At 37.3% G+C, this 15400-nt stretch overlaps 1 protein-coding gene across 1 annotated transcript; it reads right to left on the bottom strand.

Annotated features, from left to right (window-relative positions):
• Nucleotides 1-1980: 1980 nt before the first annotated feature.
• Nucleotides 1981-14084, bottom strand: alox5a (arachidonate 5-lipoxygenase a). The gene is made up of 14 exons (XM_036574009.1): nucleotides 13783-14084; nucleotides 12439-12637; nucleotides 11759-11840; nucleotides 11318-11440; nucleotides 9996-10102; nucleotides 8290-8462; nucleotides 8048-8194; nucleotides 6412-6615; nucleotides 6165-6251; nucleotides 5200-5378; nucleotides 3894-4015; nucleotides 3329-3429; nucleotides 2366-2536; nucleotides 1981-2279 (listed from the first exon to the last, which is right to left on the bottom strand). The coding sequence occupies exons 1-14, from the start codon at nucleotides 13930-13932 to the stop codon at nucleotides 2100-2102; spliced, it is 2025 nt and encodes a 674-aa protein (XP_036429902.1). The 5' UTR covers nucleotides 13933-14084; the 3' UTR covers nucleotides 1981-2099.
• Between the last annotated feature and the right edge of the window lie 1316 nt (nucleotides 14085-15400).

Here is a 15400-nt window from a genome sequence, read left to right as displayed (position 1 = left end):
AAAGAAGACAGTTAAAACTCTCATATGACACCCACCTTTTGAATGTAGCTTATGAAATATGAAAGTTATATTCATATAAAGAAGAGTATGACGAAGCGCGTTTTGGAACCACCGGTGGTCCCAAGGAGTTAAAAATGTTGATAGATTGAGGACAAACGTTTTGTGCTAAATGGTTATGTGAATTCGAATTTTTCTATGTAAAGAAATCACTTTTTTATCCACCTATAGTTTAAATTACATTTTGCTCTTAGCAAAAAAAGAAGGAAGAAGAGAAAAAATCTCACCTGAATGTTTTTTTTTTGTGCCAAGTAACAGTAAAAATTGCAACCTTATCAAACTGAACTTGTGACAGAGGACATTCATAATTTACAAGTAGTTTGTTTTCAACAGGTAAATTACATAGCCTTTCTGTGAATATTAAAAAAAAAGTTTCCTCTACACAGCTTCTGTAAGAGCATTACTATTTTTGCTTAAGGGATCCTGTCAAGGATGGTAAACACAACAGTTGTTGAATAAAAACAAAATTTAAGCTTTAGCTCACCTAAAGGCTTAAACGATATCACTTCTTCATCACGTAATTAAATGTGACAGTACATTATTACTATAATATATTTTTCATAAAATGAATGTTTTTTAATGTTCAGCTGATATATGTAGTGTTAATGTAGAAACAGATATACACTTGAGCAAATGTATTTGTCAAAACAACTTTTATTTTGTAATATTTGAGAAGTAACTCCAATGACTATCTATATGGACACATGATAATGCATAGTCTTCTAAACAAATATGAATGAAAGCATAGCTTTTTCACTTATATTCATTTTTTCGTACACTGTTTAAAAAATACATTTTGCTGTTGGAAAAAAAACCTTGTATCTCCATTTTTGATGTTTTTCAGTTTTTGACATAATTTGAAAATTCCTGTTACCCTTCACATTGCATGTCAATTTCATGATGAAAGGACTAACAGAAATGACACAAAATGACTTGGAAAAATGTCTGGTTCCATTGACTTACATGAAAAGTAAAGTATGCTTATTCCTTCTCCTGTAAAGTTATTGCTTTGGAGATATGAGGTTTTCTTTAGATTTAATATATTTAAGATATTTAAGATAAGATTTAGAAAGTGTGTGTGTGTGTGTGTGCGTGTGTATTTAAGTTATATTATAAGTTATATTATAAGTTATATTAATTTTGCCCCTAATGGCACTCTTCATGAAATGACTTGTCAAAATCACTGGAGCTCTAGTTTCATAGCTTTGATCAACTAAATGTGACGGTGCCCCCTTACACCTACAACATCTCAGAGCCTTAAACCAAAGTTGCATACCGTTGCTTGCTTTTTGTTTTACTAACGAATAGACTAAGTATGTAATATTAATGGTGGGTGATTCTTTTTTGGTCTTTTCTGGTGGTCTCAGAATGCATTAATCAGTCTTTGCCTGGGTTTGGAAAATCTCTCTGAGCTCTCAAGGTTGGTCCGAGTGTGCATCAACCCACTCACAGGGGTATGTGAGCCTGCTTCATATACAAAGTAGTCATTTTCTTATTGACAGTCAAATAACCAAACAGATGCAGTGAGGTGAGATTTGCTGTATTCTTTCTTTGCCAGCAGGAGGTGTTGTTCCTGGTTTTCATCAGATCCTCAGGTTGTCAGGTTAGCTAACTCATTAAACAGAAAATGCTGCGTCATGTTTAGGCTACAGTAAAGATTGTAGCTTTATATGAATGCTACATAGAACACGTAGACTTAGCACAAACACTCAAACAGCTTTGCTCATGTTCACTCTGAATATAGAGGAGTTGTCACTTCTGATGTTAATCTTACAACAATTCTGAGCTCATGTTCTATACTCTAACAAGAGTTGGACAGCAAGGTGTGGTTCAAATATGTCTTTATTTGATATTTTGATAAAAGCAAGGAGGAAACATCTTGCAGAAGATAAAAATGGACAAATCCAGTCATAGCATAAGTGATAGGATGCTGAATTTCACCATGTTTATTTGTGTAGTTATATTACAGTAAGAATAAGAAGCTATGAAGGTGTCTGTGTATGGGGAAGTAACCCTTTGGAAACTCTGCCAGGTGTGCAGACTCAGACAGCCACGCTGTTTGGGATTCTGTCTGGGGACAGGTAGTAATAGGGCAGTTTCTTCCCCTCGTTGCGATTCTTGATCACTTTGGACACCTCCGACAGCTTTTGGCGGAAAGTCTCCACAGCCTTCTTTGTCGGTTTCTCAAAGAAGTGTTCATCGGGATACATGCCTAAGAACAGCTGTAAAGAAAATGTTTTAGTTTTTCTTAAGTAAAATCATTACAGTAGTTTACGTGTAGTGGAAAGGGTTTGTTTTCTGATCTAACCTCATTTTCCTGGAACTGACTGAGAGCCCACACGGCTCCGAGATGCCAGCAGGAGCGGCCACGGTCAGGCAGACTCTCCACTATATACTGCATATCCACCTCGCCCTTCTTGGTAGGAGGGGGTTTCCGCATGGTGGGGGGAGCATTTGGGATCCATGAACACCAGTCATACTGGATCGGTTTTGAAGAGAATGAAATGTATATCTCATTAATTTGTCCATAAATATGTAGAGACTGTCCCACTAATTTGTGGAACACCCCCGCCCACATAATCATAATCATGAACTACTACCATTACCAGAAATACCACCATTTAGTCTTATGCTGATGTGATTGCATCTATGCCTTGACTGAAGACACAAGAGCACGTGTTTGACCTTTGAGTCTGATTATATATTTGTGTTGTGTCGTTCTCCTTCTCATGTTTTCAGAACACTACAGTGTCAAGAAGATGGCCATTTCTTGAGATCGACATTGTAACTTATACTACATGGCCAAAAATACATGAACACCCCTTTAGCAGGTTTGGTTCTGTCAGCCATATCCTGAGGCATCTTTCTAACAACTCACAGTCAAATTTCTGCCCTGGTCAATTGTAAGTACTAGAAAGTGCACTAGCAAGTCTGAACTTTTATCGCACACATCTTTAACCTAAGAATAACTCAGCCAGTTTGCACTGTAGTCCACGTAGTTACTGAATTAACTTCAGGAGGTAATAAGTCTGGTATTATAAGGGGTTAATCCTATTTAATTATATTTTGCATTTGAAATGTTAAAGACTGATGTATGGTCATTAATAGTTCTAATAGTGCTGTTGTAACACTGTCTCATAGTTTGCAATTATTCATGTACCATTGTTATATCGATTCATTTTGTTTTCCCAAATATCTGTAATCTGGTATCTGTCTGGTGCCTATATCAGTTTAGGATGGGCTTTGAAAAAGAGAGAGAGTATAACTCTACCTGTCCAAAGTTGATGGCAGCATGTTGTGCAGAGGCAGTGAAGATGACAACAGTCAGATACTCCACTAGCTGCTCTTGTGTTTGCAGCGATTTAGGGAACTCTACAAACAACGACAATGTACTTTCACTTAATGTCCTCAGACATGGCTCAGAATCAGGTGAAATGTGCCTGGTTTAAGGAAGGACGTTTGTGCATGGTGAAAGTCAGGAAATATGTTTAGAAACCACTGAGCGTGGGGTTATTTTGTGCCTTGATGTATACATGAACAAGGCAGTGTGAATGAATAAAAATGATTAGGGTCAGTCTGGGGTTAGTTGCGTTAGTTGTTAGTGTTTCCCGGAGGTCCTTCACCACTGCAATTTTATAATTTCCTTCCTCTAAAACACCTCAGACATATTATGATCTGAATCAGCTGTGTTAATGCAGAGCAAACACCAAACTATGCTGTGTCAAGGGGGCAATAGGACTGCACACTGATTTAGAGGTATGAATAAAGTATGCTGCTTACTAACTGTATAGTGCTGCAAAGACATATTCATATTAGTGTGTTGACGTTGTTCTTACCGCAGTAGTCAAAATCCTGCATTCCGAAGCTGCAGACATCTTTGACGAATGCCTGTATCTCCTCATCCTCCTGCACTGCCTCATCACTGGCGTAGTAGATGTTCACCACATCTGTCACAAAACTACCAAAAGACACAAAGCAGAGTTTCATATATGTTATATTCTGCCAAATGAAACTTGCTTATCTTCCCATAGTACAAATGTTTCTACTACTAACTCCAAACTACTACTAACTCAAATTACTAACTCGAAACTTTAAAATCAACCTGAAAACAAAATTGATCTTTTCTGTCTTGTAACTTCATGTCCCTAGTCGAACATGATTCATCACATTATATCATTTATAAGACAACTTGCTGTTTTCCTGTAATCTTGCATGGAATTATAATGACTGTTGCCTGTCTATATCACGTTTTCTGATTTTTGATTACATCACCATTAGAGGTGGAACACAGCAAAATGTTTTTTTTGGAGGCGGGGTTCGGGCCATTTTTTACGTACAACATCGGGCTAATGTCTCGGGTTTGTTGTCCAATGAGTGATTTTTTTATGTAGTACACTTTTAAAAAAAGATGGTTCATCAAGGTTTCTTTACTAAAGGGAATTGTTCTATTTAGATCCATGAATTCTATTTAGAATCATTCCATGCATGAAATGGTTCTTCAGATTGATGGAAAAATGTGTTGTATATGGTTCTGTATAAAATCTTTTTGAAAATGGTTCTATATAGCACCCATAAGGTTACCTCTGTTGTTACATTGTCAAGCTTGTAACAATAGAAGAACCATTTTTTGGTTTTAAAGAGAATCGTTCTTAATACAATCATTCCATTTCCTAAAAAACACTTGGAGAACCATCTTTCAAGAGTGTAGATTTGAATTTGAAAAAATATGCCCATGTAAAAGTTACGCACTGTCAGGTCTTTTTTTTATCTACAGCTGTGTTCAGAATTGCTCCCTAAAACTTTAGATAATCCATCTCTGTTAGAGTGTGTGAGGAGGTGTGAGTCGGGTTTGGGATTCAAATTTAGCAGTACCAGTCAGGATGGCTCGGATCTTGAAATTGTGGGTACTGATCGGGTTTGGGCTTCAGTTTTATGTGCAGAGCTCTGGTTAATGTGCTCCAGCAAGCAGGGAAAAAATATTAACCAATAATATTATGTTTCACTTTCCCCTCCTGTCACCCCCATCTATCCTCAGCTGGGTCAAAGACCTCCCAAGTACAGTGTTTCAGTCAGGAATATGTCACAGTACAGAAAGGAAAGGCATTACCAATTCATTAATACATTCAGGAATTCTCTGACTACCTTTTGACAACTTCCCACACGCTGTTGCCATCATCTCTGTAGAAGTAGTAAGGCACTTCCTCTTGACTCTCCATGCCTCGAGCCTTTATGGCATCTGGGAAGCACAGGGACTTGTAGGTAAAAGTCTTCATGGCCCTCTGGACAAGTTGTACATGACCACCTCCACCTGTGCCATTAGCCTGTGCACATACAGACAACCTGTCATACTGCTGTCATCAGGGTCTGGATGTAACAGAACAAGTTTACCCACTTTCTAGTCAAACTAGTCTGCAAGATTTTGTTACTGGGATACGGTGAATTGTTTGCTTAGTTCATGAGACAGCAGTGGGATTATGGGAGCAGCAGTGGACTGAAGTACACAATGAGAACCACAATAAAGTTGATAATATTGTAGCTTCATTTAAATAAGAACATTTTTAAATGAAACATATTAACAGAAGAATTACATGAAGAAAACTGACAATCAGTAAAAGCAAGAAACAGTGTGTTAAATAAAAATTACAACAGCAGAGTCAATATATGTTCTAAATGTAGGCTAAATATATTCTGAATACGTTACTTTTTACCTAGTGTAGTGGAATATGTTACTGAATACATTTAGGGCAATGTATTCAGTGTTCAGCCAACACTAGCTGTCATATCAAAACCTCAAAACAATGTTTTTCCTTACACACAATATGAAAATTCCACCTGGCATTACACTGTGCAAACATTTCAAGATGAGTAGACCAACAGAAATGGTCCAAAACGGCCTGGAACAAAATCTTGCTATATAATTGTACATTAAAACTGTTTTTCCCTTTAACAAAATGACCGTTTCTGAGAAATGAGATTTTTAACAATGCTTAGTAGACATAGGCAGATAAATTTAAGTTTAATTACTGAATAAATAGTGAATAAACAGTGCATACAGATAGAATCACTTGTTTTGGTGAACTACAAATGAGCACTAAAGTTAAACTTACCTTGTCAAAGAGTCCATTCTCACATATGAGCTGCTCACGTGCTTTGGTGTTAATGGCAATTGTGAAGCGAATGTGCGGTAGAAGCAACTGAAAGTTGAGACCATATATCATTAACTCACAGTCATACATTCGATTACTTTGCACAGTTCACCGTGTTCTTTTATGGAGTATTAGCATTGCTTAATCAAATATGTGTCCATTGGTAATGTTTCAGTAACGCTCAAGGTTCAAAGTGAAAGATACACACCTTATAGACCGGATGAACAGCAGGCAGCTGTCTGAACATGGCGATGCCAAACACCTCTGATATCAGATGAGTCCTGAGAAGGTGCGTCACTGTCTGGTGAACATGGAAGTCGGCCGATCTCACCCAAATCTTGGCCAGCAGCCAGTCATGCTGATCGTCACTAGGGAGATAGATGGGGCTGTCTTCTCCTGGGGTTTGGCTCAGCTTTTAAATAAAAAGGAAATTTGTGTTATGCCTGACAGTCTGCAAATTAAAAGTACAACACTATCTTTCACTGAGATGTTCCTTTTTATATTTGAGTTATACTCATTACTTATACATATTATAATCCAGGTTATGTTTACACAGAAAAAAAAACAAATACAATCTCCTAGACCTAGATATTAGACATTAGATATTGCATGGGCCATAGGCCATTGAAAAACGCTTAGGATAAGTTTCCATACACTGTCAAAACTTCACTTCATGTGGTAACAAGTAATTTAATTGGTTTTATTCAACTCAATGTAATATTTTACATTAAATCACATCTCAAAAACAACTTCTTTTCCACTTTTTACAGTATAGTACAACTGTCTGAACCCCAAGATTACTATTCATTTATTAATCTTATTCAATAACCATTATAAATGTCATAAATGCTATGAACTAATATGTAAGTTAAGTAGTTATGAGTTATGAGAGTGAGCAACTGAAATGCAGGCCCACATTTAATTACATGTTTATTTAATAAATTTTTTAGAAACATAATACATTTTTATTTCCAAATGAACTGAGTAATTACTAAATTAATTAATAATGCAAATCAAACATAATCCACTGTTGTTAGTCATGCATCAGTAACATTTGTGATTCCAGAAGTACCAAAAAGGCTAAGTAGTGTTAACTCGGTTGTAGTCATTGTTTACTCGAGTAAGCTACAGTAAATCACTCGTAAAGTAATAATATGAAAGAAGGCAGAACCATACTTGATTCCATACTTGTGATTTTTTTATGACAATATTTTGGCCTGAAATATTATTTGTGAGTGCACATCAATTTGTGTCAATCATAGTTGAGGATAAAAATGTTGCTTATAGTAAATTAACAGTGAATCTCATTTGAACTGCAATGTCACATCTATGTTAAAGAGCTCAAATCCTACATTTTCATTTGCATGGTTTTATATACCAAAAACAGTCATAATTCATTTTGACATTATGATTTCCAGCCTTTCTTCATCCCTTAGAATTAAACAGGTTGTTTTTGTTACTGTGTCTTTAAATGAGCTCTGTTCTGACTGGCTGCCCTGTATTGTGCCTCATTCAAAATAGCACTCCAGGCTGAAACCCTCATTATAATTTTAGCAGTAGTGGGCAGAGCTACACTGCTGTAAACCCAATAGGCTGATATATAAACGTGCTGGTTTTCATGGCATCACGAAAACAGTGAATTCACAACAAGCGGGTTTTGCAGCTTATTTTCCATAATATGGAAACTTGGCAAACAGTACAGTTTAAATCTTTAACAATGTTTATATACTATATCAAACTCTTTTGTCACAAAAAATCAGGGGAAGTCAGTTTGGCCATGATATGGGCCCTCTAATTGTTCATTATGTGTTTAATATACTGCAGAAGAATGTACAGACAAATACCTGTATGGCAATTGGCAAAATTTTGTTCTGGCTGTTCTTGTACAGCAGGCAAATCGGCGCAGCCAAATACTGCACGGTGCACGGGTCTGTAGAGTTTGGAGATATATCCTCCATTATCTCATAATCAGCAATGTATAAGTTTCCTGCCTGCAAGCCACAAAGAAAACACACTGACAAGTTAAAATATAGGTTGAGGAGATAACAGTCAATTTCAGAGAGTTTTAACTTTAGAGTCTGCAAACCTTCAGCTCCTCCTCCAGGGTGAGGTCTCTTTCCAAGCAGTCAGCCACCATTTCATGCGTGACTGGAAACTTCTCCGGTATTTGGGTGCACTTCTGGATCATGACAGGATTGCAGCCGTTTAAGAACTGGTATCCAAACATAAAGTCTTCCCTCCAATGCTGCATCACGTACTCTAGGTAAGAAAATGAAAAATGAACATTGTCATAAGATTCTATATGTCAGATTGTTTTTTTAACACTTTACTGTGTTCATGAGACATGACATCTATAGTTACAGTCCTACACAAATATTTATAAACACTTATGTGAATTAGTGTCAATTGTCATAAAGGTTGCACCTGTCAACTTTGATGTCTATCTATCTCTATATCTATATCTATATCTATATCAAGGGTGATTTAGGGATTCTGGGGCTCTGGGCCAAAGACAAGAGCGGCCACCTGCATGCACATTTTCAAATTAGTGATGCAACTGTCTACACTGCAAAAAATGGTATCTTGGCAAGTAAAGTCTAGTCATTATACCTAATGTTTCTCATTTTGAGATCGCTGTAAAAAATATTTATAAGATTATTTAACTTATTGCTAGACATTATTAACTTAAGTAATTTTATTAAGTGAATCTCACTATATTAAAAACTAATTTTGCTTGCCTAAAGAAATAACAGAGAAAGATAGAAGTGCAGTAATGAGTAATGAGATTCTGTTTTCCAGAAAGTAATAAGTAATTTAAACCCATTACATAGTAAGGGTACGAATGAGGAACTTGTAATGCATTACTTTTTTGGAATAATTACTTCAGCACCGGAGTTATATGTACTAACATTAATGCTAGCATTATGTATGATCTGCTCAGCTGGTGCAGAACTCTGTCCTGACTGAAAAGACAAAGCTAGCTCTGGGATATTATTATCTACATTATTGGGCTTTTCCTGTCAACTAACTTACTAAATCACACCAAGGACCTCCTCTCCATAGTGTAGATTACTGCTTAATTATTTTCACACAGTTGTGTCAGTATGTAACCAAGGCCAGGGGGTCAGGCTGCATTGAAATAACTGAAAATAATCATTCAATCACAAATAATAGCTATTATTAAAATGCATACATATTTTGGAATAGGATATGTAACATCAAAACAGTATGTCTAAGTCGTATTCTGCAGGAAACTCTTGGGTCATGCCGGCTCTAGGCGGCTGCTTATTTTTGCCTTGCACAAAGCCCGCCCCTAACATCTATGTCAAGTGACAATGATTTTTATCAGACATTAAGTTAACTCGTGACACTTTCTGAGGTGAAATGACAGACTTTGTATTTGAGTGTGTCTCATACTGACATAATGCATATAATATGACAGAGCTTGCCAAGAGCTGTCATTTACCATTTATAAGATTTAAGCTGTCACATTATGAGTCTTATATGATATACACTGAATTACAAAGTCAGTTCTTAAAACATGCTTGTCATTTCACCCAAAATAGCATCATGACCTGAACCAAAAAAGAAAAATGAATCAGTCACCTGATATCGTCAGGTTGCATCAGCTTGACATCAGAAGCAGCCTTTGACATTGACTATTGTAATAAGCCTTTATAAATGTTCGTGTAAGTTTGTGTCAGTTGTCAGGGCAAGATTATGTAGTAAAGTGTCAGAAGTGATGGGATTGTGAAATATTCAAACCACACAGATAGAAGAATCAGCCTCAACCTGATATTGTGTTCTTGATCCTCACAAAGATGCGCTCAAAATCTGAGAAATCACCCCATGATGACTGGAACATGTGCATGAACTGGTTAACGTAGAGGTTCTCTATCCTGAAAAAGGAAGAACAGCCAGGTAAGAACAGGGTTGCATGTATTGTGTGAACATTAGCAGAGGTTGTTTGAAAGTGAAACAACCTCAACATGATTCAGTAACGTTCATTAACTATATGTTTGTTAAGCAACACCATGGGTTTGTGGTGTATTTTTCTGCTGCGCAAACATATGTAGTCATTCAGGAAGCCATTCAGTGAGCCACGCAACCTCCTTACATTAACCAACTACTTTAGGCTCTTTCAATTAGGTCACAAAGTCATGCCGCAGCTGCATCTAGTGGCAAATGATTAATTCATGTAAATTCATGTAAATACTTCGCAGGCTTTCATTACACTGAGCTTTGGCTGTACTTAGTCAGTCTGAAACTGCTGTCGTAAATGTTTAGACTGATGCTGCAAAATGAGGAGTCCTGAAAGAAAGAAATTAATCAGGTTACTAATTAGTACTAGTATAAGTACCAAAAGTAGGCGTTCAAGACACTCACGTACGCAACATAATGTCAAAAGCTTCATAATGTTAAGATCACTATCACTATGGAGGCTGTGCAATGTCATAACGGTAATTTTTGCTAGTTTTTTTTTTTTTTAAAGATATTTTGCATTACTTCTAATAAACCTTTTTAGGTCGTAGAGTTTCTTACTTAGAAGACTTCAAAGAAAAAAGTTATTTGAAACAATGGAGAGTAGAAAATACAAATGAATGGAGAGATGCAGAGCGGATAACCAGGATAATTATGGCATCAGTCATAGGCAAACATGGACAACATTTGTATTCAGGCATAGAGGGATACATGCAAATGTGGCTTACAACTAACAGTACAATGACTCTTCTGTTGGAAAGTCCATATAGTTAACCTCAGTGTGTACGGGAGACCGGGGAGGGTTGCCTCAGCCTCTTATGGTTATTTGCTATGATGCCTGTATTTGTCTATTAGTAAATATGCTACAAATAACTACATTTAACTCTGTATACAAATCAGTACATGGGTATCTAATGCAAAGAGCTCTGGTGTTATAACCTACCCTACTAGCAGTAGGTGGGATAAATAATAGAAAACATGTCCAAAAAAGTAATATTTATGAACAACTTTATTAAGCTATGCTTGTCAAGTGTAAATCTTTCCCTTTGTGTTTGTAAGTCCAGTGGGTTTAGGTGTTGGTTTATAACTATAAGACATTTTGCCACAATATCACACAACTCCTCGGGACTCACGCTTTGCTGTAGTTGAGGATGAAGTCTACACCTTTCTCACTGTCAAACTGGATGTCTCGTGGAAGCTCTTTATGGGTTTTAGCATCGATGCTCATTGGGAAGCCAGGGTGCCATTCCTTCCACCTTAAACAAGAAATATTCATCAGCTGCAGTTATACTTGTACTAAGATGTTGACAAAATCATTGAGAGATGATTTTGCACACACAAAGGAACCAAGCAGAACCTCTGGAGCATATAAAATGAGATTAGATTCTATGGGATCTGGTTGACACACTGTAAAACAGTGAAAACATTCAGTGCTCTGAAATAGTTTTAAAGTACTGATTTTTAAAAAATTAAATCTGCTATAATTAATTATTTGTTAAATTTGAACAAATCAAATGAAGTAAACATCCTGTACTTTGTCTGGTTGGCGAGGTTTGAGACATTTTAGGTCAGACCTGTATGTCTTTTGTCTGGTTTCCAGCTCTTTGCGCCTGTGCTGTTTCGCCACCCTAGTTTTGTCATCCTGCGGCAGTCGTGCTAGAACACACATGGAGAAAGCACACTGTGTCACGATCTTCTTTAACCTCACGGAAATTACTTATAGCTTTACAATTCTGAAAAAGTTTCAGCACCCCTGGTCACATTACATGTTTTGTTTTGGGGCTTATTTCTGAATTTCAAAATCTGCTACAGGGAGCCGTGTTAAATATGGCATTTCTCTGCAGATTTTACTGCACAATATTCATTTCTTTGCTGAATTTAACATATTGGAAGAAAATAAAACATAAAATGTGCCTACATTTTTCCAAAGCCCACATTTTAAGTGTAATTTTCTTCCAATATGTTAAATTCACAAAAAAAAAACATAAAATGTCCAGAAATGTGTTCCCTGTAGAGGATGTGCACTTATTTTTTTATTTTTTTGTCTTAGAAAATCAACAAAACTTGTAATTTGTCCAGGGGTGCCTAAACTTTTGCCTAAGACTGTGTATGTTGTCAATATGTTCCCAACTACAGCTATAGTGTATAGATGTAATATATTTTAAATGCATAACTTTTTTGTATGATCCGATTGCTTCATTTACAGCAGTTCAGCAAGCGACACCCAAATCAGACACAACAAACTGATCCCCACCTCGGCCATCTCGAAGGACAACCTCCTTATCGTCCACCACCCAGCGAAAGCAGGGAAACTCAATGTAATCTCCAGAGGGGGTCTTCACTGTGATGTATTTACAATACCAATCATCGTGCATCCAGTATTTCTTCTTTTCAATCTTCACGAGTTCAATGTCGCCAAGGTTCTCCCCCACAGTGATGTCATACGAGTCCACCTTGGATTAGAGAAGTGAAGTCGGTTGAGAAATAACAGGCTGAGGAAATCGTCCATGTTCTCAAAAGTTTACTTCTGCAGAACTGTTCACACTTTAGTAGCGATATGTGATATAAGACCTAGTGATAAACAGTACGCCCATTGAAAATACACAGGGATAGTTCCTGTAGTCCAAAAAAGAACAGATCATGATTGGACATGGGGAAAAAAACAGACCTACTGGCGAACACAGCCATTTTACTAGAACATTCACAACTTCATATTTATCTACCTTATGTATTGTGTCCATACTTAGTTTTAAAGTAATAGAAAAAAAACTTGAAAAAATATCAAACATAAAAAATAACATGCCCTTTTTTGTGTGTTTTTGTGTACGTGAGTGTGCATGTGTGTGTGTGTGTGTGTGAGTGTGTGTGTGTGTGTGTGTGTGTGTGTGTGTACACGTATGAGAATACAGCATTAAGTCAAAATAAGGTCAAATTTAATTAGTCATGAATAGGTTACAGACGTTTTGGAGTCACACTTACTTTGCAGGCTTTAAATGTGGTCATTTCCTCCTATTTCTTAATCTGTTGGTGACTTAATCTGTTCCCTGCCTGTTGCTTTATGCATATAAACTGCCACATTAGTCTGACAAATATCTTTACATTCTCAAAATCTATGTCCTAAATGGTTCTAGGAAGAGCTTTTCATTTGTATGAAAGCTTTACATTATATGAAAGTTCTTCTACCCCTAAAAACCTCAGCTTCATTACATCCTAAGGCTTATTATTCAGTATTGTACATAAAAAACAATGCCAACCAACTGTGATAACTTTAAAAAGATTCTACAGGCTTGCACATGTCATTCGCAAAAAAATGTTTCTTTAAGCACCATCAAAATAAAGTTTCCTCAGGGAACCAAGATTGGCTCTCTGCAGGGGTCATCAGTCCAGCACAGTCTGACAAATTAACTGCACACTGACAAAGCCTGGTAAATGATAGTTGAATCAGATGAGTTTGAATGGGGAGATCACCACTCTGTGAGGGACTCCGTCCCTCCAGGACAGCAATCGATTGCCTCTAATGTGCGACCCCTTCTTGATCATGAATCCCAACCAGTGAAAAGCTACCAATAAAAAGCTGCTAAGATACAAAAGATCTTACCGCTCCTCTTTCAAAGTCATTATATAAGGGTTTATCCAGCAGAGTTCTCTCACTGCAGCCCTCCGTCCCCACCAGGGTCAGGTAGATGTAATCGTCCGTACCCGCAAACCACTGGCTGCCCGTAGCGACGGTCACCGTGTAGCAAGGCATCCTTCTCTTATACAAGGACAGGGATCTGTTTCTCCACTGCTAACCTCTGCAGCCTCTTGCAGAATGCATTTCCCCTTCTCTACTGCACACACATAAATGTACGCGCATACACACACGCAACCACTTACACACACACACCTAAGCATGTGTCCCTGATCTCCCCAGATACAACATGCAAATGCAGAAACATGACGCTGATTCTCAGTAAACTCTGCTCCACAAGTAGGGAGCACTCATATGAGGATCAAAGAATCTATCTAAACTAGATAACTGTGCAATAACAAGCATTTCTTGTGGATGTTAACTGGTACTACACAATACACACGTGCTAAATACATGGTACAGGTTTTATCATACAATGTATCAAAGGCATTTTTGTGAGAAAATTCAAAGGTATCTTATGTAAAGCATGGCAACCACATTATCAGTTGAGGTTCCGTATCGTACACTCGCTGACAATCACAGATAAGGCTGCACACTAAATGTGAAAAAGGAAATGTAACTATTTGCTCTGCCTTTTCTTTTTCAGAAGGACACAGAAAGATCTGTTCGTAGGAGGTGGCGCAAAGCTGAAATTATTCATTGATCACATTATTTAGAGGATGGGGTGATTAATGTTATGTGAGAGTAGGCTACATCTTGGCCTTTTGATGACACGTAGGACACATAGTTTTACTTGTCACCTTATTTTCTTCAAAAACAACTTTGCAAAACATAAACCACAAACAGTACTCTGTGTACAACATATTTACCAGTCAAATTAGCCACTACTTTATACAGCAGTACTATACAAAGCTGCAGGAGGGAAATGCAAATAAGACAGAAGTCAGACTGCATTCGGTCACAGCTAGAAATGGAAGGTGGAAGTTTGGGCCAATCTAGCTAGAACAGTGGTTTCCAGCCATACTCCTAGAGAACCCTCTGCCCATTTCAGTGTTTTCCCTTCTCTAACACTCCCTCTCAGGAAGGGCTTGTTAATCGTCTGATTAGTTTGTTTAGGTAAGTCACAAAGAGCAAAAAAAAAGGCACACGTCATGCAGGAACCCTCCAGCTAAGTTGGGAAAGCCATTGAATGAATACCACCCCCTTTATGAGAAATGCAGTAAGGAGGGGTTGACTGGTACTGATACTGATACATCAATACTTTCAGTCCCGATGTTTCTCTTTGAGAAAAATACTGAAGTGTTTAACCTCTTAAATGGCCAAGGCCAGGGCCAGCAGGCACAAAGTTTTAATACACACTTCTATGACCTAAGAATAGCTCAACTAGTTTGCATTGAAGTCCCTGTTGGTACTGAAAAATAAGCCTTAGTATGTAATAAGCCTGTGATTTTAAGGGGCTCACTGAATATCTACCTGTTATGGAACTGAGTGTGAATTCGATGCTGATATTGAAGAAAAGTACTGTAACTAATTCCATTGCTTTTCTTGAGTGAACTCAGCTTGAGAACACCTAAGTTCAGCCAAC

Source organism: Colossoma macropomum, unplaced genomic scaffold (genome assembly GCF_904425465.1).
Source record: "Colossoma macropomum unplaced genomic scaffold, Colossoma_macropomum, whole genome shotgun sequence".
Lineage (NCBI taxonomy): Eukaryota > Metazoa > Chordata > Actinopteri > Characiformes > Serrasalmidae > Colossoma > Colossoma macropomum.
The sequence above is the reverse complement of the archived record's forward strand: the minus strand, read 5'-3'. Positions and strand labels throughout refer to the sequence as shown.